The following is a 24158-nucleotide window of genomic DNA, read 5'->3' as shown; positions in this document are numbered from 1 at the left end:
CCAGACTGGAGCATAGTAGTGCAAATACAACTCACTGCAGGCCAGGCGTGGTGGCTCATGCCTGTAATCCAGGCACTTTGGAGGCCAAGGAGGGCGGATCACCTGAGGTCGGGAGTTCAAGACCAGCCTGACCAACATGGCAATACCCCGTCTTTAAAAAAAAAATAAAAAGGCCAGGTGCGGTGGCTCAAGCCTGTAATCCCAGCACTTTGGGAGGCCGAGGCAGGTGGATCACGAGGTCAAGAGATCGAAACCATCCTGGTCAACATGGTGAAACCCTGTCTCTTCTAAAAATACAAAAATTAGCTGGGCATGGTGGTGTGTGCCTGTAATCCCAGCTACTCAGGAGGCTGAGGCAGGAGAACTGCCTGAACCCAAGAGGCGGAGGTTGCGGTGAGCCGAGATCGCGCCATTGCACTCCAGCCTGGGTAACAAGAGCGAAACTCCTCCTCAAAAAAAAAAAAAATTTACAACTCACTGCAGCCTTGACCTCAACTTCCAAGGCTGAGGTGATCCTCTCACTTCAACCTCCCAGATAGATGGGACTATAGGCACATGCCACCAAGTGCAAGCTAATTGTTTGTATTTTTTGTAGAGATGGGGTTTCAGCACATTGCCCAGGCTAGTCTCGAACTCCTGGGCTCAATGATCCTCCTGCCTCAGCCGCCCAAAGTGCTGGGATTATGGGAGTGCGCCACCACGCCCAGCCACGTAACTTTTTAAGAATGTAATACAACCATGGACTCTTTCCAAAGAAAAATATACATCTACATATGTATACATACAAATATTTACCTAACATTTTACAGAGTTCACGAACCCTGATGACTGTCCACCCCTCGCCATACTTGACAATGAGAGACAAATTCCTCCTCTCCATGGAGAAGAATGTGGCTATATCTACTAAAATCAAGAATGCATATATCCTTGAAAACAGTAATTCCATTTCTAGGGATTTATCCTGTAAACGTATCTGAACGTATGTTAAATGACATTCTGTACAAGATTATTCGCTACAGCACTATTTATACGAACGAAACACTGCTGTCCATCTAAGTGTCCATCAACAGGAAGCAGTTCAGCCATACAATGAAATACAAAGCAGCCTTGAAAAAAAGAACAAAGAAGCTCTATATGTATGAATATAAAGCAATTCCTGAAATATCTTAAGCACAAGTAGCAAAATGCACAATAGTGTATATAATATAGTTGCATTTTTTTAAAATGGAAGGATTGGATATACATATGTATTTGCAGATATATCTCTCAAATAAAAGAAACTTTTGTCTCTAGGGAAGACCACCTGACCAACATGGCGAAACCCCGTCTCTACTAAAAATACAAAAATGGCAGGGATAACTTGAGCCAAAGAGTTAAAGACCAGCCTGGGCAACTTGGTAAAACCCCTTCTCTATCAAAAATACTGGCTGGGCACAGTGGCTCACACCTGTAATCCCAGCACTTTGGGAGGCCAAAGCGGGCAGATCCCTTAAGGTCAGGAGTTCGAGATCAGCCTGGCCAACATAGTGAAACCCTATCTCTATTGAAAATTCAAAAATCAGCCAAATACAGTGACGCACGTCTGTAGCCCCAGCTACTTGGGAGGCTGAGGCACGAGAATCGCTTCAACCTGGGAGGTGGAGGTTACAGTGAGCCAGCACTGCACCACTGCACTCCAGCCTGCAAGACAAAGTCAAGACTTTGTCTCAAAAAAAAAAAAAAAAAAAAAGCCGGGCGCGGTGGCTCATGCCTGTAATCCAAGCATTATGGAGGACAAGCGGGGGTGGATCACCTGAGGTCAGGAGTTCAAGACCAACCTGACCAACATGGTGAAACCCCGTCTTTAAAAAAAAAATAAAAAAAATAAAAAAATTAGCTAGGGGTGCTGGTGCTCTGTGTCTGTAGACCCATCTATGGGAGGCTGAAGTAGGAGGATCATCTGAACCTGGGAGGTCAAGACTGCAGTGAGCCGTGATCGTGCCACTGCATTCCAGTCTAGTTAGCAAAGACCTTGTCTCCAAAAAAAAAATAAGGATACAGTACACCTGTTTTTTGTTTTTTTTAGAGTCTCACTCTGTTGCCCAGGCTGGAGTGCAGTGGCGCAATCTCAGCTCACTGCAACTTCCGCCACCCGGATTCAAGTGATTCTCCTGCTTCAGCCTCCCAAGTAGCTGGGATTACAGGCCTATGCTATACCATGTCTGGCTAGTTTTTTATATTTTTAGAAGAAATGGGGTTTCACTGTGTTAGCCAGGATGGTCTTCATCTCCTGACCTTGTGATCTGCTTGCCTCCACCACCCGAAGTGCTAGGATTACAGGCGTGAGCCACCGAGCATGGCATCATCTGATTGATTTTTTTTTAATTCCCCTAACAACTTAAATACAGTATAGCCGGGCGCGGTGGCTCAAGCCTGTAATCCCAGCACTTTGGGAGGCCGAGGCGGGTGGATCACGAGGTCAAGAGATCGAGACCATCCTGGTCAACATGGTGAAACCCCGTCTCTACTAAAAATACAAAAAGTTAGCTGGGCATGGTGGTGCGTGCCTGTAATCCCAGCTACTCAGGAGGCTGAGACAGGAGAATTGCCTGAACCCAGGAGGCGGAGGTTGCAGTGAGCTGAGATCGTGCCATTGCACTCCAGCCTGGGTAACAAGAGCGAAACTACGTCTCAAAAAATATATATATATACAGTACAGACGTGATAAAAGTTGGTTGAACTCAACTGCTGCAAAATTTGAACACTAAGATTTTGACACAGGCCAGGCACAGTGGCTCATTTCTGTAATCCCAACGCTGTGGGAGGCCAAGGTGGGCAGATCACCTGAGGACAGGAGTTTGAGACCAGACTGGCCAACATGGTGAAACACTGTTTCTACTAAAAATACAAAAAATAAGCCGGGTACTGTGGTTTACACCTGTAATCACAGCATTTTGGGAGGCAGAGGCAGGTGAATCACCTGAGGTCAGAAGTTTGAGACCATCCTTGCCAAGAATAAAATACAAAAAAAATAGCTGGGCATAGTGGTGCACACCTATAGCCCCAGCTACTGAAAAGGCTGAGGCACGAGAATCGCTTGAAGCTGGGAGGCAGAGGTTGCAACGAGCTGAGATCAAGCCACTGCACTCTAGCCTGGGCAAGAGAGCGAGACTCCATCTCAGAAAAAAAATGGGTTTTTTTGATACAGCTATTATGTATTATGTCTCTTTTCCTTCATTTTATCCAGACACAGGCAGGTCAAATAGCTTTTCAAAAGAAAATGACTGAATATTTTGTGTTTTGTTCTATCTGGTCAATTGTTAATATAATGAGAGACTGGATACATTCGCTTGATGCTAGTAACTACTGCTAAATTTGAACATTAAGTCTGGCTGCTGAAGTTAACAGGAGATATCCTGAATTGGAGGATCCTGAGATCAGCTGGACCTTAAGATTATATTTTAATTCCACAATTAATCCTTAGTAGTCCTCTACAGTCAGGTAAAACAGGAACTAAGTGATAATCAACTCTGGCCACACTTCATGTAATAAAAGTAAGTCACATATACACCCTTTGTAGAAGCAAAGTTATCTATTAGTCATACAGCTCACATCCATTACAGTAGAAACCAGCACCTTGTTATCTTTATGTAGGCAACATTATCAGTCTTCACAGGACTGATTCTAATACTATTTAAGGCTATACTCTTTCTTTTTGAGACAGTCTCGTTCAGTCACCTAGGCTGGAGTGCAATGGCGAACTCGGCTCACTGCTACCTCTGTTCCCTGGGCTCCAGTGATCCTTCCCCTCAGCCTCTTCAGTAGCTGGGACCACAAGTGTGCACCACCATGTCCAGCTATTTCTTTGCAATTTTGGTAGATGGGGAAGTCTTGCCACATTGCCCAGGCTAGTCTACAACTCCTAAGCTCAAACAATCCACCTGCCTCAGTCTCCCAAAGTGCTGGCCTATACTCAATTTAACATAAAATTTAAAATAGAATTCAATTATTTCTGTGCCAATAGCACCCCAACAAACATGGTGAACATTCATAAAACCCACTGGACTTTCTATAGTTAGTGTGGCAAGCAGCAACCCCACAAAGTGAAACAGTGCCAGAAGAGCAAGGATTCTCTGTATGCCCAGATAAAGCACTGTTATGACAGGGAGCAGAGTGGCTATGGTGAGCAGACTAAGCCGATTTTCCAGAAAAGGTTAAAACTACAAAGAAGATTGGGCTGAGGCTTGAGTGTGTTGAGCCCAACTGCAGATTTCAGAGAATGCTAGCTGTTAAGTTTGCAAGCAGTTGACTTGGGAGGAGATAACAAGAGAAGGGGACAGGTGATCCAGTAATAAGCATGATCTTTTATTATGAAGACAAGAAAATTATGAGGTTGTCTTCACTTAACCTGGTTGCATGCAGTTGATCTTTTGGGAGAGAATAAACTAGAGCCATCAATAAAATTCCCCTTACAGGAAAATTTTTTTAAAAATAAAATTCAATTATCAATTTCAAACTAAAATTCTGACCAGGTACAGTGGCTCATGCCTGTAATCCCAGCATTTTGTGAGGCCAACGCGGATGGATCACTTGAGGTCAGGAGTTCGAGACCAGTCTGGCCAGCATGGTGAAACCCCACCTCTACTAAAAATACAAAAATTAGCTGCGAATGATGGCACTCACCTGTAGTCTCATCTACTTAAGAGGCTGAGACAAAAGAATCACGTGAACCCAGGAGGCGGAGGTTACAGTGAGCTGAGATCGCACCACTGCACTCCAGCCTGGGCAATGGAGTGAGACCCTGCCTCAGGGTCTCAAAAACAAAACAAAATAAAATACAGTAAAATTCTAGTACAGCAAAACTGGATAACACATTAGCAAATGTGTGATATTCTTTTTTCTTTTTCCTTTTTTTTTTTTAAGACAGGGTTTCACCATGTTGGTCAGGCTGGTCTTGAACTCTCGACCTCAGGTGATCCGCCCACCTTGGCCTCCAAAGTGCTTGGATTACAGGCATGAGCCACCACGCCCAGCCATGATATTCTAAAAGTATCCTATCGTTTGACTAACATAAAAGGCTATCCTATGTAACTCGCCAAATTACATGGTAGCTTAGTTCCTACTTACTGGGCCAATAATACTATTTGTAATAACTGCAATTTGACTATCATTACTAGTCCATCTGCGTATGTTAACAGAATTTCTAAGACTTCCAAGGCTATTGTAAAATGTGAATTAAAAGAACCACCATTTTCTGGCTGCCCCTGAGAAGAGGTTAATAAGGCCAAAGAGGAGGTCAAAAAAAAAGGGTACAGGGCCGGGCGTGGTGGTTCATGCCTGTAATCCAAGCACTTTGGAGGCCAAGGTGGGGAGATCACCTGAGGTCAGGAGTTCATGACCAGCCTGACATGGTGAAACCCCGTCTTTTAAATAAATTAAATTAAATTAAAATTTAAAAAGGGTACAGTTTAATATGATCCAAAAATTCGACTTCTGGGTTTGCAGCCACAAGAATTCAGAGCAGGGACTGTCAGAGTACAGCCATTTTAATAACAGCAGTATTTGTTTTCATAGCACTATACGGAATAGCCAAATGGTAAAAGTAACCCAAGGGTCCATCAACAGATGAATGAATAAACAAGATGTGGTATATACATACAATGAAATATTACTCAGCCTTAAAAAGGAAGGAAATGAAATTCAGTCATATACTACAACACAGATAGAACTTGAAGACAGTATGCTAAGTGAAACAAGCCAGGCAAAAGAACTAATACTGTATGATTTCATTCACATTAGTACCTAGAGTAGTCAAATGTATAGAAATGGAAAAACAAAATGGCAGTTGCCAGGGGCTGGGGAGAAAGGTGGGGAATGGGGAGCTATTGGGAGTCATTACTTAATGGGCATGGAGTTTCGATTTGGGAAGATGAAAAAGTTCTGGAGATGGATGGTGGTGACAGTTGTACAAGAAGGACTTAATGCCTGGCCGGGTGCGGTGGCTCAAGCCTGTAATCCCAGCACTTTGGGAGGCCGGAGCAGGTGGATCACGAGGTCAAGAGATCGAGACCATCCTGGTCAATATGGTGAAACCCTGTCTCTACTAAAAATACAAAAAATTAGCTGGGCATGGTGGCGCGTGCCTGTAATCCGAGCTACTCAGGAGGCTGAGGCAGGAGAATTGCCTGAACCCAGGAGGTGGAGGTTGCGGTGAGCCGAGATCGCGCCATTGCACTCCAGCCTGGGTAACAAGAGCGAAACTCCGTCTCAAAAAAAAAAAAAAGGCCGGGCGCGGTGGCTCAAGTCTGTAATCCCAGCACTTTGGGAGGCCGAGGCGGGTGGATCATGAGGTCAAGAGATCCAGACCATCCTGGTCAACATGGTGAAACCCCGTCTCTACTAAAAATACAAAAAATTAGCTGGGCATGGTGGCGTGTGCCTGTAATCCCAGCTACTCAGGAGGCTGAGACAGGAGAATTGCCTGAACCCAGGAGGCAGAGGTTGCGGTGAGCCAAGATCGTGCCATTGCACTCCAGCCTGGGTAACAAGAGCGAAACTCCGTCTCAAAAAAAAAAAAAAGGCCGGGCGCGGTGGCTCAAGTCTGTAATCCCAGCACTTTGGGAGGCCGAGGCGGGTGGATCATGAGGTCAAGAGATCCAGACCATCCTGGTCAACATGGTGAAACCCCGTCTCTACTAAAAATACAAAAAATTAGCTGGGCATGGTGGCGTGTGCCTGTAATCCCAGCTACTCAGGAGGCTGAGACAGGAGAATTGCCTGAACCCAGGAGGCAGAGGTTGCGGTGAGCCAAGATCGTGCCATTGCACTCCAGCCTGGGTAACAAGAGCGAAACTCTGTCTCAAAAAAGAAAAGAATGACTTAATGCCACCATACTTATAAAGATAAATAAAAGGGGGCCAGGCATGGTGGCTCATGCCTATAATCTCAGCACTTTGGGAGGCCGAGGCGGGCGGATCACCTGAGGTCAGGAGTTCAAGACCAGCCTGGCCAACATGGTGAAACCCTGTCTTTTAAAAATAAATAAATAAATAAAAGGGTAAATGTTGCCAGGTGCGATGGCGAGGCCAAGGCAGGAGGATTGCTTGAACTCAAGAATTTGAGACCAGCCTGGGCAGCATGGAGAAACCCTGTCTCTTATTTTTAAAATTAAGTGAAAAAATAAAAATAAAAAAAAGAAAGAAAGCAAGAGGAATCAAATTATGAAATAAGTCTGTCACCTTGATAGACTTTCAGGCTCAAGGTGAAAAAACTGACCAGGAACAAACGGCACCAGCACATACGACCCCATCACAGAAGCTCTGTGGCCTCCCACTGATCTAAAAGGCGAGCCCTAAATTAACCAAACAGAAAGAGAGATAAGAAGGTGAAGGGCCCAGCAGGTTAAAGTCATTGAGTACTCCAGGAATGATTAAAGAGATGTGACTAAAGTTTAAGAGCCAAGTCTTCCAGATTAGGGAAATAGGGCATCTGTACTGTGAGACATCAAACAGTTTAAGTTTAGACTAAGGCAAATTGAAGGAAAAAAGAGAGAGAGAATTGTTTAAGAGTACTTAGCTGACCGGGCAAAGTGGCTCACGCCTGTAATCCCAGCACTTTGGGAGGCCAAGGTGGGCAGATCACTTGAAGTCAGGAGTTCGAGACCAGCCTAGCCAATGTGGTGAAATGCTGTCTCTACTAAAAATACAAAAATTAGCTGGGTGTGGTGGCAGGTGCCTATAATCTCAGCTACTCAGGAGGCTGAGGCAGGAGAATAACTTGAACTTGGGAGATGGAGGCCGCAGTTGGGTGATATAGCGCCACTGTACTCCAGCCTGGGTGATGGAGTAAGACTGTCTACCAAAAAAAAAAAAAGGAGTACTTAGCTAACCGTGACCAACATACTAAACTAATCCCATCATCTAGTAGTAGCCAGGATCAAGTGAAACATACCACCAGAAGGAACCTGACAATTTGAGACCCAAACAAGGTAGAGAGGAGACTAGAATAGAACTAAGCCAAATTATCCCTAGACCCAGGTTTTGAAATAAGAAATCACTGATAATGCACCTATGTGTTTTCCCTCTCATGGTCTTTCTTAAAAATAAAATTTTAGGCCTGGCGTGGTGGCTCACGCCTGTAATCCTAGCACTGGTAGGCTGAGGAAAGTGGATCACAAGGTTAGGAGTTCAAGAACAGCCTAAGCAACATGGTGAAACCCCGTCTCTACTAAAAATACAAAAATTACTACCCAGGTGTGATGGCGTGCACCTATAATCCCAGCTACTCAGGAGGCTGAGGCAGGAATATCACTTGAACTGGGAGGCGGAGATTGCAGTGAGCCAAGATCGTACCACTGAACTCCAGCCTGGGCAACAGAGTGAGACTCCATCTCAAAAAAAAATTAATTAATTAATTTAATTTAATTTTAAGATCTTTCCATTTAATCTGAATTTAACTAAAAGTAAACACAGAACCCAGTAATCCCATTACTGGGTATATATCCAAAGGATTATAAATCGTTCCACTGTAAGGACACATGCACAAGAATGTTCACTGCAGCACAGTTTACAATACCAAAGACCTGGAACCAACCCAAATGCCCATCGATGATAGACTGGACAGGGAAAATGTGGCACATATACACCATGGAATATTATGCAGCCATCAAAAACGATGAGTTCATGTCCTTTGTAGGGACATGGATGAACCTGGAAACCATCATTCTCAGCAAACTGACACAAGAGCAGAAAAATCAAACACCGCGTATTCTCACTCATAGGCAGATGTTGAACAATGAGAACACATGGACACAGGGAGGGGAGCACTACACACTGGGGTCTGTTGGGGGGAAACAGGGGAGGGACAGCGGGGGATGGGGAGTTGGGGAGAGATAGTATGGGGAGAAATGCCAGATATAGGTGAAGGGGAGGAAGGCAGCAAATCACACTGCCAAGTGTGTACCTATGCAACGATCTTGCATGTTTTCACATGTACCCCAAAACATAAAATGCAATTAAAAAAAGAAGTCTAAAAAAAAAAATTAAAAAAAAAAAAACAGAAGAAATAAAATAAAGGCTAAGAGTGAAGACAATGCCAATGCTGACCACACAGAGGCAGGAAGGAAGGAAGCAAATGATCAGTGAAAGTCACAAGGAGGTAAATCTTGACGGTTACACAAGAGTTCACACACACTAAGTGTTAGTTTTATATTACTGACTGCAAAACAATGAAATAAAGAATTACTTCCTTAAGAAGCCAAGAATCCAGAGACAGACCAGAACTCAAAAATAAATCACTTCTACTGGCTGCAGTGGCACATGCCTGTAGTCTCAGCTACTTAGGAGGCTGAGGTGGGAGACTCACTTGAGTCCAGGAGTTTGAGGCCAACCTGGGGATGAAATACTGTTGCTAAAAGTTAAAATTTAAAAATAAAAAATTATTTCAATTTGAAGTCATTTGTAGATTAAATTCTAAAAAAAATCTATGAAATTAAGCTATAATTTAAGAGACCTGGGAGTATAAGGAGAGAAGAAAGTCAAAGCCCAGGCCCTGCCCAATGAGGGGAGTGTGAGAAAGCCCCTTACATTAGAAGACCTACGGGCTATGCCTTCAGGATAAGAGAGACTCTGCTCTTATAAAATTTCAACATGTAGGTTTACGTAGATTAGGCAAATTTAAAGAGAAAATTAATAAAGTGGAAGATAAGTCACAAGAAACTACTAAGTATTTAGATAAGAAAACAAAAAGACAAGCAATACAAGAGACAGGGCAAAAGGCAGAGAAAAAACAGTGAGAAGGTCTGATATATGTTTAGCATGCCAGAGACTGAGAATATTCTATAACTGGTCAGGTGAGGTGGCTCGCACCTGTAATCCTAGCACTTTAGGATGCCAAGGGAGGCAGATCACTTGAGGTCAGTAGCTTGAGATCAGCCTGGTTAACATGGTGAAACCCCGTTATTACTAAAAATACAAAAATTAGACAAGTGTGGTGGCATGCACCTGTAGTCCCAGCTACTCAGGAGTCTGAGGCAGGAGAATCACTTGATAGAATAATAGCAATCTACAGATTTGAGAAGTCCAAGGAACCCTAAGCAGACTACATGAAAGCAATCCAGGCCAGGCGCGGTGGCTCAAGCCTGTAATCCCAGCACTTTGGGAGGCCGAGGTGGGTGGATCACAAGGTCAAGAGATCAAGACCATCCTGGTCAACATGGTAAAACCCCGCCTCTACTAAAAATACAAAAAATTAGCTGGGCATGGTGGTGCGTGCCTATAATACCAGCTACTCAGGAGGCTGAGGCAGGAGAATTGCCTGAACCTCAAAAAAAAAAAGAAAGTAATCCAACTTAGAAACCTCTCCCATCCCCACATCAGAGTGTAGAAAATCAAAGACAAAGAGAAAATCTTGAAAATTGGCAGGTAAAACATAGATTACCTTCAACAGAATGGCAATGGACTAAAAATTTATTTTATTTTATTTTTTTTGAGACAGAGTTTCACTCTTGTTACCCAGGCTGGAGTGCAATGGCGCGATCTTGGCTCACCGCAACCTCCGCCTCCTGGGTTCAGGTAATTCTCCTGCCTCAGCCTCCTGAGTAGCTGGGATTACAGGCAAACGCCACCATGCCCAGCTAATTTCTTTTTGTATTTTTAGTAGAGATGGGGTTTCACCATGTTGACCAGGATGGTCTCAATCTCTTGATCTCATGATCCACCCACCTCGGCCTCCCAAAGTACTGGGATTACAGGCGTGAGCCACCGCGCCCGGCTGGACTAAAAATTTTTAAAAGAGCCTGATGAGCCGGGTGCGGTGGCTCATGCCTGTAATCCCAGCACTCTGGGAAGCCAAGGCAGGCAGATCCCCAGAGATCAGGAGTTCAAGACCAGCCTGGCCAACGTGGCAAAACCCATCTCTACTAAAAATACAAAAATTAGTCGGGCGTGGTGGCAGGTGCCTATAATCCCAGCTTCTTGGGAGGAAGACACAGGAGAATTGCTTGAACCTGGGAGGTGGAGGTTGCAGGGAGCCTGGATCGTGCCACTGCACTCCAGCCTGGGCAAAAAAGCAAGACTCCATCTCAAAAAAATAAAAATAAAGCCAGGCACAGTGGCTCACGCCTGTAATCTCAATGCTGTGGGAGGCTGAGGAGTGCAAATCACCTGAGGTTGGGAGTTCAAGATCAGCCTGACCAACATGGAGAAACCCCAACTCTACTAAAAATACAAAATTAGCTGGGCATGGTGGTGCATGCCTGTAATCCCAGCTAACTCGGGAGGCTGAGGCAGGAGAATCACTTGAGCCTGGGAGGCAGAGTCTACAGTGAGCTGAGATCATGCCATTACACTCCAGCCTGGGCAACAAGAGCGAAACTCGGTCTCAAAAAAATAAAAAAAAATTATTGCAGATATTTTTTTAAAATCGTAAGTTTTTATAGATATCTCCTTACTAACTTTTTCATTTTGCAATCATATTCCTTTTTTTCTTTTCCTCTTTTTTTTTTTTTTTTTTAAAGACAGCGTTTTGCTTTATCACCCAGGCTGGAGTGCAGTGGCATAATCCCTGCTCACTACAACCTCCAACTCCCTGGTTCAAGCAATTCTTCTGCCTCAGCCTCTGAGTAGCTGGGATTACAGGCATGTGTCACCACGCCCAGCCAATTTTTTGTATTCTTATTCATCTTCCTTTTTTTGTATTTTTAATAGAGATGGGGTATTTCCATGTTAGTCAGGCTGGTCTCGAACTCCCGACATCAGATGACCTGCCTGCCTCAGACTCCCAAAGTGCTGGGATTATAGGCATGAGCCACCATGCCTGGACCCATTTTTTGTATTTTTAGTAGAGATAGGGTTTCACCATGTTGGCTAGGATGGTCTCAATCTCCTCACCTCATGATCCGCCCAACTCATCCTCCCGAAGTGCTGGGATTACAGGAGTGGGCCACCACGCCCGGCCTACAATCTTATTTCACTGGTTTACGCAATTGTGTATTAAATTTAATAATTACAACACAAGTGTAAGTTATCATAAAATGATCCTTGACACAGCTATAATTCAACTGGTGGGAGCAATGTGATGAGCACCAGTCAGTATGGCCTATGAAGAGAGAATGGAGAATCCAGTGAGTTGATTACATACAGATTTGTTAACCAGAGCTGGACACAGTGGCTCACGCCTGTAATCCTAGCACTTTGGGAGGCCGAGGTGGGTGGATCACCTGAGGTCAGGAGTTCAAGACCAGCCTGGCCATCAAGGTGAAACCCCATCTTAAAAAAAAAAAAAAAAAAAAAAAGATTTGTTAACCATTATCCCTGTTATTAAAGATCTAAATTCACTTCTTATTGCTTCTGTGGTACTTTTGGAACAGTACCTGGCACACAGTATTATAAGTTGATACTATATTAGCATTGATATTCAACTAGGTACAAGTAACAATGCATGCAAGGGTAAAATTCTACCTACTTTACATGGTCTCCAGAACTGCTGAGACTATCTGTACTTAAACTGTCAAAAGGAAGCAGTATGTGGAATATAACTGCAACAGGTTGATCAAAAACATATGAATTCAAGATATAGTCAGTTTCACATTACTAGCAGTAGATTATCCTGTGCTTACAGTAAGGGATCTTAAAAAAGAGGTAGGGGAGCTCACATGTCAGGTCAACAGGACATAACAGTTAACCTTATCACCTCAAAACTTCTAAGAGGATGGCTCCAAGTCCTCCTAAAAAGGGGCAGCTAGACTAGGGGAGCCCACTACAGACATTTTAGTGCACATTATGCTACTTCCCCCTCATCAATTCATGAATGACAGAAAACATTCATTTTTTAAAAGCCAAATAGTGCATCCCAAAGCCCAAAACAAATGACTTTTGGTTTATGATTATAATGAAGTGAATATGCTAATCAAGAAACTGAGTGCATATAAACACACCATGCAAGAAAATTAAAAATTTGCACCATGGCTGGGTGCAGTGGCTCACACCTGTAATCCCAGCACTTTGGGAGGCCAAGGCAGGCGGATCACAACGTCAAGAGACCAAGACCATGCTGGCCAACATGGTGAAACCCCATCTCTACTAAAAGTACAAAAAATTAGCCAGGAGTGGTGGTGCGTGCCTGCTGTCCCAGCTACTCCAGAGGCTGAGGCAGGAGAATTGCTTGAAACCGGAAAACAGAAGTTGCAGGAAGCCGGGATCGTGCCACTGCACTCCAGCCTAGCGAAAGAGCGAGACTCTGCCTCAAAAAAAAAAAAAAATTGCACCATGCAAGAAAATTAGAAATAAAAAAAATAATAAATAAAAAACCTAAATACAGGTAATGAGCAACTTAAATATAAGTAATAGATGTGGAAAGCTGGCCATTTTGTTTTAGTCTAAGTAATGGAGTGTATTATCTAATTTGCAGGTGGAAAACACTTGAAGTTATACAACAGAAGATCTACAATAACCAGAAAGTTCAAAGACTGTAGCTACCTGTAACATTCTTGTCCACTAGGAAAGAATCCGCAGTGGCACTGACTTTCTTCCTTCTATGGACATCAAAATGTACTGAAAATATTATGAACAGTTAGGAGAAACTCAAGAGACAGCCAAGGAGACTGAACCAGTCCCACTAGATGGCACCATCACAGGGAAGTCACTCTTCTCTCTCATTTGGAGCTGCAGGGGCTGAAACCTTTTTTGATCTTTGAAAAAACTGAATGCTGTCATCAACAGAATGATATTCTCATTGGGAAATAATGATCCGAAATAAGAATTCAAAGCCAAGAAGAGGAGTTTTTCCAAAAGCATCCTTTTCTCCCAGTATCATTATTCCCTCCACACTCCCATTTCAAATCAATAGTCTGAGAGGTACAATGTCTTACTGTTAAAAACAAGTCATACAAAATGGAGATTTCCCCAGCTCTGCAAACTACAGAATAATCCACTTTTTTCTTCAAGTTTCTTTGTTATTGGGAAAAAAATACTCTCCTTCTAGTCCTCAAATAACAAATTAATTGTAATCAGTACATTTACTGTGTCTGGAAATATCAAAATAACATACAACTAACAGCATAAAAACAACCGGAAATAAAGCTGGGCATGATGGGCTCACACCTGTAATCCCAGCACTTCAGGAGGCCAAGGTGGGTGGATCATTTGAGATCAGGAGTTCAAGACAAGCCTGGCCAACATAGTAAAACCCCATCTCTACTAAAAATAAAAAAATTAGCAGGGTGGTAGTGGCGAGCACCTGTAATCCCAGCTACCTGGGAGGCTGAGGCAGGAGAACCACTTGAGACTGGGAGGCAGAGGTTAAGGTGAGCCGAGATCACACCATTGCACTCCAGCCTGGGCTAGAGAATGAGACCCTCTCAAAAACAAACAAACAAAAAAACTGGCAGTAGGTAAATTTCTTTTTCTGTACAGAGAACTCTCTGTGTTAAAAGCAGAATTTCCTATTAAACAGATTGGTTACCGTATTAAAGTTTTCTGACACTTTAGTCACATGATTTTAAGTTGCGTCTGGACAGCAACATTTTGAATGTCACTCATTCCTATCACTTATGCTCTACTCCATCAAAAGTATACTTGGATACAGCCATTATGAACCTAAAAACAGAATAACAACAACCCCAATAACAAAGATCAGTGAGCTTAAACTATGCACAATTTGAATACAAGCTTACTGACTTATGGGTGGGGAGGCAGGTGACATTTAAACAGACAGATCTGGATATTAGCTTTATGCTCAATCTTCAAGTCAACAGACACATCAGAGGTAATTTAGTACTCACATATATTGTTCACTTCTACTTGAAGCTACTTCACCTAGATCAGAGAGTTTACATTTGTATATGTAACTTCAATATACAATGTCCAGGAGTACAGCCACTTTGAAGTGCCACAAAAGTAAATTAAGTGGCCAAAGAAATTGAGAATTAATATGTAACAAATCCTGCATTCCCACAGCACCTTGTCACAGCTCTAATACAGATCTCATCACAGTATCATCTCTCTGCATACTGCAGGTGTGGAGGCCCTGTGTTCAAGCATCAACCCTAACACCTTGCACAATGCCTAGGATAGAGTAGGTGCTCAGTATTTGCTGAATAAACAAAAACTATCAAGCTGGCTGGGCATGGTGGCTCACGCCTGTAATTCCAACTTTGTGGGAGTACGAGGCAGGCAGATCACTTGAGGTCAGGAGTTCAAGACCCAGCCTGGCCAACATGGTGAAACCCCCTCTCTACTAAAAATACAAAAAAATTAGCCAGGCGTGGTGGTACATTCCTGTAATCAAAGCTACTCGGGAGGCTGAGGCAGGAGAATCACTTGATCCAGGAGGCAGAGGCTGCAGCGAGGTGAGATCAAGATCGCACCATACTCCAGCCTGGGAGACACAGCAAGGCTCTGTCTCAAAAAACAAACAAACACCTATAAAGCTATCCCAGCTCACCAAAACAGTAAGACTCATCAAAGCAGCCCATTTTTCCAACAAAACCTCAAAATGCCTTCTCCTTGAAGAAGCTACTAACGAAAGCATGAGATTAATACCCAGGTTACCATGAGACAGGATTTCTTGGAAAGCACAGAAAGAAATCTTTTTTCTTTTTTTTTGAGACGGAGTTTCGCTCTTGTTACCCAGGCTGAAGTGCAATGGCACTATCTCGGCTCACCGCAATCTCCGCCTCCTGGGTTCAGGCAATTCTCCTGCCTCAGCCTCCTGAGTAGCTGGGATTACAGGCATGTGCCACCATGCCCAGCTGACTTTTTGTATTTTTAGTAGAGACGGGGTTTCACCATGTTGACCAGGATGGTCTCAATCTCTTGACCTTGTGATCCACACACCTTGGCCTCCCAAAGTGCTGGGATTACAGGCAGTTAAAGATCAAAAGCTCCGCCGGTGTGGTGGCTCACAACTGTAATCCCTGCACTTCGGGAGGCCAAGGCAGGTAGATCCCTGAGGTTAGGCGTTCAAGATCATCCTGGCCAACATGGTGAAACCGCATCTTTGCTAAAAATACAAAAATCAGCTGGGCATGGTGATAGGCGCCTGTAATCCCAGCTACTTGGGAAGCTGAGGCAGAATCACTTGAACGAGGGAGGCAGAGGTTGTAGTGAGCCGAGATTGCGCCACTGCACTCCAGCTTGGGCAACAGAGCAAAACTCCATCTTAAAAAAAGTATCAAAAGCTCATATATTCACACATCTCAAGCCCAAAAAATGTGAGCTTAGATCAGTGAAGGTTTTAAATAAAATTCTGTAAATATCCTTTATATGCTGTATTAAAATCAAACATTTTACACATTGCACTAAAATCATCCTATGAGAGCAGAGGGATGAACTAGAGGGTACATAAGGATGCAGAGGAAACTATAACATTCCTTAACTTCACACTTGCCTGTTAACGGGGGCCTAATCTAATATTATGCTCCCATGCCAAAAACAAAAAGTAGGAAGGAAGAATGAGAAGAGCAAGAAAGTCTGGGGACAACCAGTAAGACTCTGGAGACTTCACGTAGGCCAATTTTTCAACACTCAACCATATAAATACCCTCAAAGTCCAATGTAACAAAACTATGCAATGCCTTATAATTAAGTTTCTTTCCGAATGACTGACAAGTTTTAAGAAAATATGGCAGAGAATCTATACACACATCCTGTTAGTTTCCTTGTAACAAGAACCACGAGAAACCTCTCCCATTAGAAAGGAAGAAGAAACATATATTCCCATATAGAACATTTTCAAATGTACTATACTAAATGACTACTGGAATAACTGATAGGTTCTAAAAGTTCATTGAAATTAAGACCCAAATCTTCTCCCCTGCAATCTATCAGAAGTGTCTACTCAAATTGCTCTTAATCATTCAAAAAATGTGTTTAAATTAGAATATGAATAGTGTTCATTATCATCATTTTACTCACCTTACTAACACCTACTCCAGTAAACCTGGCCTCCAATAATTCCTGCCGTCGTGGGTCCAGGCTATGCAATTCTTCCATCATTTCTACTGAAAAATAAAAAGTAGGCTGTGAAACCATAAATATTAAAATGTGAGGAGCCAATATTTAGTAAAACAAAACTCACGGTAATTACTTCACTGAAAGATCACTTAAAGGTGAATCTCAAATAAATATAGCATACAAGTGGTACACTACTATGCGCTGCATCAAACAGCAATATATTTAAAAGCTCTAAAGCAGCTCAGAAGTTCTCTTCTGACAGTCACTTATTTTTCCCTACTTCTGATTTGATTTTAACAGCAAAAATAAACCCCTCAAACTCTTCACATAATCTCTGTAAAAGTTGACCAGAGGGGGAAAAAACAAAACAAGAACTAGCCTGCAAAAAGAAAATTCCTTCTATCAGCCTTTGAATCTAGCTAAGTACCTTCAGATATTTATTTCCACTCAGGAACTAGTACTTAAACTAAAAATATGAATCATGGACAATAATTTCAAAAGAATACAGCGTGAATCAGAAGCTACAAATAACTGCAAAAACACTATTATACAGCTCCTTTCTCTGAAGAGCTCACAGTAGCTCATGAAAAAAGGAATTATTTTAAATTTAATGGAAACCCCATGGTAAAACCATCCCCCTCCATTCACTCAGGAAATTAATACAGCTCCATAACAGTCCCTTTAAAAAGTCTTTTTCTGACCACTCCCTGGAACAGTAGGTTTCTCCTGATTCTGACATCTGCTTTTAGTACTTCTTCCAAGCAGGGAGGGGCAGGAGGACACCATTTTTAAACTTCCATGACCAATTAATGCACAGGCTACTTTCAGCAAACATGTCCATCCTTTGCAAGAGACCAACTCCTGCATGACCCACTGAAAACCTCTCTTCAATATTAACAGTGGAAAAGAAGCACGTATCATTACATAGAACCCCTCCGAACACATTATTAAGCAGTTGGAATGGTTGGTGTGATTTTAAAGTTACTGAAAATTAACTAAATGTTCTAAAGTTACATTAATCGAACATTCTCCTCTGCAATCCAACAACTCCACAATCTCCAGTAATAACCCCCTTACAAGTCCTTCAGTTTCATTTCCCTTCCTGGATTGAGAGCCTAGGGCAAAGGGGAATGAAAGGGTGACAAATTAAAGTTTCACCCACACATGCAAGTGCAGGTTAGAGAGGAATTAGGAAATTCTCAGAAAGGTTGAAATGCATCTTTACAAAAAGAAAAAGAAGGTGGGAAAAAAGAGACTGGGAGAGTGAGTTTCCACTGAGTGGCCTTCCTCGCATCTCGCCCTGCCGTAATCGAGGTCGGAATGGCAGAGGTTGCAGTTTCTCTCCCAAACCCCAAGGTCTCTCGCAACATTTCCCAAACCTCCATCCCCAGGCCTGGCCCGGAAAATGACGCCCAGGCGGCTATTCCGTTTAACGTCAACTCATGTTAAGGAAATAACCACTCCGTCTAATTCCAACGGGGCCTTTGACTGGGATCCTCCCTGCAGCCCACAGCCGGGAAGCAGGAACGATGGGGCCTGGTCCCGGCGCCCCTCGCCGGCTCCAAACTTTCCCCAACTCCAGGCCCACCTGTCACGGAGGAAGGGAGGGCCGGCTCTCGGGGGCTCCCGGGAGGCTGCCAGGGCCTCCAGCTGCCGGGTCGCCCCCGTCTCCCCTCCGGCCGCCGGCCTCAATCTCAGGCCGGGGCCGCCTGGGCCTCCCCCATCTTCGGCCCGGCCCCTCGGCGACCCGCAGCCCTCGGGGAGCGCCTCCCGCCTCAGCGCCCAGGAGCTGCGGTCCAGAGCCGGCCCAGAGCTGGGCCCAGGTCGCAGGATCCTCAGGCCAAAGGGGTCCCCGGGACGGTTAATGCCCCAGGCCCGGCGCTCTGCCCGGCCCGGGGCTCAGCCTCTCACCTGCCGCCGCCGCCGCTCCACGCTCCTCCCGGGAGGGGCCCCGACCCGACCCGGCTGCAGTACGCTCTGCTCTTCCCCTGGGCAGGCCCGGGGCGGAGCCGGGGCCTCTCCTGAGCGCCGCAACCCCCCGCCCGGGCAGCCGCCGCCGCCGCCGCCGGGCTCCACGAGAGGGCGGGCGGGGGAGGGGGGCCGCGAAGGCCGCAGATCCCCGGGCTCGCGTACAGAGCCAGGCGCCCGACGCGGGCCCGGGCCCGGGCGGCCGCGGGGGGCGCGGGACCGGCCTCCTGGCGCCGGACAAAGGCCAAGGGAGGCGCAGGACAGCCCAGGCCGGGCCGGGAGGTGGGGGCCCGCTCGGCTGGGGGCCACTCGGGTGCCGCGCGGAGGGCGGGGGGGTCGGAACCGCTGGTGCCCGGGACCCGCCTCCGGCCCCTTAATCCGGATCGGTTCGGTCCGGATTACTAGTGATCGGTGTAAACACACTAGTGAAACCGCGTGTTTCCTCGCGAGATTTGCACGGCTGGGAGGCAGGGGGGGGTCCTGGGGGGGTGGGGGAAGCGCCGACAGTGGGGGAGGAGGGGGAGGGGAGGAGGAAGGTGGGGGGGGTCCCCGCTGCCCCGGCGCCCCGCCTCCTCCAATCAGCGGCCGCGCTGCCGGGCAGGGGTTAACCAGGGGACCCCGCGCCGGCGGAGGAGGCCGCGCCTCGCCGGGCGGCTGAGGGCGGTCGACGGGCGGCGCCGGCTGACGGGCCGCGACGCGAGGGAGGTCGGGCGGACCCGGGCGCCTTGCGACGGCCAGAGGCCCGAAGGCCCCGCCGCCGCCTTTGTGCCACCGGCCCCCGCCCCGGGGCTGTTGGGCCGGCGCTGGAGGGGCTTGGCCGTCCGGGCCCACCAGTTCCGGAATCCCGCTCGCCGGCGCCCGCGCCCGCCCAACCCCTCGGCTCCACGAGTTTGGGTGAGAAGTGCGGCGGCTCTGCCCGGGGATGGAGTTCAGAGGACGCTAAGCCTATGTGCGAGCGGCGGACCCCGTCGGGACTTCCCGGAGGCTCCCGGTTAGTGAGGCGGCGGCGCCCACCCGCGTTCGCGGGCTCCCGGCCGCCACTCCCCGGAGCCGCCGGCCCGCCCCAGCCCCGTGCGGCGCCCCGGAGGGCGGGCTGCTCTTTCTCCACGTACCTGGCTGGCAGACGGTCTCCAGGGACAAAAGGTGTCCTGGGATCAAAGCCGAGCCCCCGCCCCCGCCGGGATGCTGCCCTCCGGAAGGAGGGGCGCTGCCCCCAAGGGACTCTCCCCAGGCACCCTGGGGGAGGTTCCATTTCAACCTCCGATGAAAAACATGGTCCTCCCGGGTCCTTAGGAAGGTCTGAGGGTAAGGGCCAGGACGGAGGAAACAGGTCGGCCCCTCACAGAGTATCTCCTGAGGAATGAGAAATACCTAGCGGGCAAGGAGGGCTTCCACTCTGATCATCCAGCGTCAAGGAAAAAAAGTCACACTCTTCACCGGCTCCCCTGAGCCAGGACGGCCTCCGGTGCAGCCACCCACCTTTTAATTTTCCGCGGATGCTGCCTTGATCAGATGCCTGCAGATGACTTTAAGGACTACAAGTGAATCTCAAAGGAAAAATTCAGACCTTGAACAACAGCCTTGAACTTTTTCAGGGTTAAGCAAATACTCCCAAGTGGAGTTTCTGCCCTTATTTCTTCGTTATTACTTCTCTTAATTCTTCCGTGTATTAACAGAACACAGACATGCCGAAACGACACAGGATGGCGGCGTGATTTTTGTTAGTTCTCCAACCTTCTAAATCCTTGGGGCACATTCAAGCACTGTGGAAAAACTCCATTAAACCAAGAGTCATCTTCCTCCGGATCCCAGACTGCTTGGGAAGTTGGACATGCATATTCCCAAAGAGAACAGCGTTGGAAGGGGAGAGGAGAGCAGCTGCGCGGTGGGGGCGGTGGGTAGGGAGCGAGGGCAAGATGGAGGACTCCCGTGCGAGGCCAGCCTCCGCTGCCTGATAGGGCGGCAGAACCTCAGCTGGTCCAACCTAACACAAAAGCCAGTGAGGCTAGGTCTTTAGTTGCAGCCAATGATCAAGGGAGTAACTCCGTCAAATGACAGTCTTTTTAAAAAGTTATTTTTTTTTCTGAGAGGGAGTTTCGTTTTGTTGCCCAGGTTGGAATGCACTGGCGCGATTTCTGCTCACTGCAACCTCCGCCTCTCGGGTTCAAGCAATTCTCCCTGCCTCAGGCTCCCGAGTAGCTGGGATTAAAAACGCCCACCATCACACCCTGCTATTTTTTTTTTTTTTTTTTGGTAGAGTCAGGGTTTTGCCATGTTGGCCAGGCTGGTCTCGAATTCTTTACCTCAGGTGATCTGCCCACTTCCGCCTCCCAAAGTGCTGGGATTACAGGCGTCAACCAGCCTCCGTGTCCCACCAAATGGCACTATCTTTAATGGTGTAAAGTCTTAGGAAAGGAAAGTAAGAAAAAAAAAAAAAAACAGTGGATCCAGAGGTGTCTTACAGCCTACCTCTTTCCACCGACAGGCCGCATGGGCCTATTATCTAACCTTTTCAAGCTTCTCCAACTGCTAATGTGATGGAGGGATTTGGGCTAGAGGATCTTCGTGTGCGTGTGTGTGTGTGTGTGAGAGAGAGAGAGAGAGAGACAGTCTTGCCCTGTCCCGGGGCTGGAGTGCAGTGGCGTGATCTCGGCTCACTGCAACCTCCACCTCCTAAATTCAAACAATTCCCGTCTCAGCCTCCTGAGTGCTGGAACTAGACGCATGCACTACCACGCCCGGCTAATTTTTTTTTTTTTTTTTTTTTTTTTTTGAGATGGAGTTTCGCTCTTGTTACCCAGGCTGGAGTGCAATGGCGCGATCTCGGCTCACCGCAACCTCCGCCTCCTGAGTTCAGGCAATTCTCCTGCCTCAGCCTCCTGAGTAGCTGGGATTATAGGCACGCGCCACCATGCCCAGCTAATTTTTTGTATTTTTAGTAGAGACGGGGTTTCACCATGTTGACCAGGATGGTCTCGATCTGTTGACCTCGTGATCCACCCGCCTCGGCCTCCCAAAGTGCTGGGATTACAGGCTTGAGCCACCGCGCCCGGCAAATTTTTTTGTATTTTAGTAGAGACGGGGTTTCACCATTTTGGCCAGGATGGTCTCCATTTCCGGACCTCGTGACCCGCCCGCCTCGGCCTCCCAAAGTGCTAGGATTACGTTTATGAACCACTGCACCCAGCCTATGATCCCGTATTTTAAAGTAATTATTTAGGCCGGGTGTGGTAGCTCACACCTGTAATACCAGCACTCTGGGGAGCCAAAGCGGGTGGATCACTTAAGGCCAGGAGTTCAAGACCAGCTTGGCCAACATAGTAAAACCCTGTGTCTACTAAAAATAGGAAAATTAGCTGAGCCTGGTGGCACATGCCTGTAGTCTCAGCTACTTGGGATGTTAGGAGAATCACTTGAACCCAGAAGGCTGAGGCTGCAGTGAGCTAAGTTGGCACCGCTGCACTCCAGTCTGGGCAACAGAGACCCTGTCTCAAAAAAAAAAAAAAATAGAATAGGCCGGGCGCGGTGGCTCAAGCCTGTAATCCCAGCACTTTGGGAGGCCGAGGCGGGTGGATCACGAGGTCGAGAGATCGAGACTATCCTGGTCAACATGGTGAAACCCCGTCTCTACTAAAAATAGAAAAAACTAGCTGGGCGTGGTGGCGCGTGTCTGTAATCCCAGCTATTCAGGAGGCTAAGGCAAGAGAATTGCCTGAGCCCAGGAGGCGGAGATTGCGGTGAGCCGAGATCGCGCCATTGCACTCCAGCCTGGGTAACAAGAGCGAAACTCCATCTCAAAACAATAATAATAATAATAATAATAAAAGTAATTATTTAAAATAATTATTGGGGCCGGGCGCGGTGGCTCACGCCTGTAATCCCAGCACTTTGGGAGGCCGAGGCGGGTGGATCACGAGGTCAAGAGATCGAGACCATCCCGGTCAACATGGTGAAACCCCGTCTCTACTAAAAATACAAAAAATTAGCTGGGCATGGTGGTGCGTGCCTGTAATCCCAGCTACTCGGGAGGCTGAGGCAGGAGAATTGCCTGAACCCAGGAGGCGGAGGTTGCGGTGAGCCGAGATCGCGCCATTGCACTCCAGCCTGGGTAACAAGAGCGAAACTCCCTCTCAAAAAAAAAAAAAAAAAAAAAAAAAAAATTATTGGATAGCCGGGCGCGGTGGCTCAAGCCTGTAATCCCAGCACTTTGGGAGGCTGAGGCGGGTGGATCACAAGGTCAAAAGGTCGAGACCATCCTGGTCAACATGGTGAAATCCCATCTCTACTAAAAATACTAAAAATTAGTTGGGCATGGTGGCGTGTGCCTGTAATCCCAGCTACTCAGGAGGCTGAGGCAGGAGAATCGCCTGAACCCAGGAGACGGAGGTTGCGGTGAGCCGAGATCGCGCCATTGCACTCCAGCCTGGGTAACAAGAGCGAAACTCCGTCTCAAAAAAATAAAATAAAATAAAATAAAATAAAATAAAATAAAATAATTATTGGGCCAGGCGAGGTGGCTCACACCTGTAATCCTAGCACTTTGGGAGGCCAAGGTGGTGGGATCATTTGAGGTCAGGAGTTCAAGATCAGTCTGGCCAACATGGTGAAGCCCCATCTCTACTAAAAATAGTTTTTAAATTACCTGGACATGGTGGCAGGCACCTGTAATCCCAACTACTCAGGAGACAGGAGAATCACTTGAACCGGGGAGGCAGAGGTTGCAGTGAGCCAAGATGGCCCCCCTGCACTCCAGCCTGGTGACAGAACAAGACTATCTCAAAAAAAAAAAAAAAAAAAGCCGGGCGCGGTGGCTCAAGCCTGTAATCCCAGCACTTTGGGAGGCCGAGGCGGGGTGGATCACGAGGTCAAGAGATCGAGACCATCCTGGCCAACAAGGTGAAACCCCGTATCTACTAAAAATACAAAAAATTAACTGGGCATGGTTGTGCATGCCTGTAATCCCAGCTACTCAGGAGGCTGAGACAGGAGAATTGCCTGAACCCAGGAGGCGGAGGTTGCGGTGAGCCGAGATGGCGCCATTGCACTCCAGCCTGGGTAACAAGAGTGAAGGAGCGAAACTCCGTCTCAAAAATAAATAAATAAATAAATAATCGGGCTGGGTGTGGTGACTCATGCCTGTAATCCTAGCACTTTGGGAGGCTGAGGTGGGTGGATCACCTTACATCAGGAGTTGGAGACCAGCCTAACATGGAGAAACCCTGCCTCTACTAAAAATACAAAGTTAGGCCCGGCGCGGTG

At 46.6% G+C, this 24158-nt stretch overlaps 1 protein-coding gene across 11 annotated transcripts in view; it reads right to left on the bottom strand.

Annotated features, from left to right (window-relative positions):
- TLK2 (tousled like kinase 2) overlaps nucleotides 1-20088 on the bottom strand; it is a 145307-nt gene extending 125219 nt beyond the window's left edge. For 5 of the 11 annotated variants that reach the window (XM_039476407.2, XM_074388818.1, XM_074388816.1 and 2 more), the window contains exons 1-2: nucleotides 18843-18923; nucleotides 16893-16978 (exon numbers count right to left, since the gene is read on the bottom strand). In XM_039476407.2, coding sequence (XP_039332341.1) covers nucleotides 16893-16973 — 81 coding nt within the window. In that variant the 5' untranslated portion in view covers nucleotides 16974-16978; nucleotides 18843-18923. Of the gene's footprint in view, nucleotides 1-16892; nucleotides 16979-18842; nucleotides 19267-20011 lie in introns of those variants that run through there. The other 6 variants (XM_074388817.1, XM_074388821.1, XM_074388815.1 and 3 more) reach the window with 5 other exon arrangements.
- Nucleotides 20089-24158: the final 4070 nt, after the last annotated feature.

Source organism: Saimiri boliviensis, chromosome 17, assembly GCF_048565385.1.
Source record: "Saimiri boliviensis isolate mSaiBol1 chromosome 17, mSaiBol1.pri, whole genome shotgun sequence".
NCBI lineage: Eukaryota > Metazoa > Chordata > Mammalia > Primates > Cebidae > Saimiri > Saimiri boliviensis.
The sequence above is the reverse complement of the archived record's forward strand: the minus strand, read 5'-3'. Positions and strand labels throughout refer to the sequence as shown.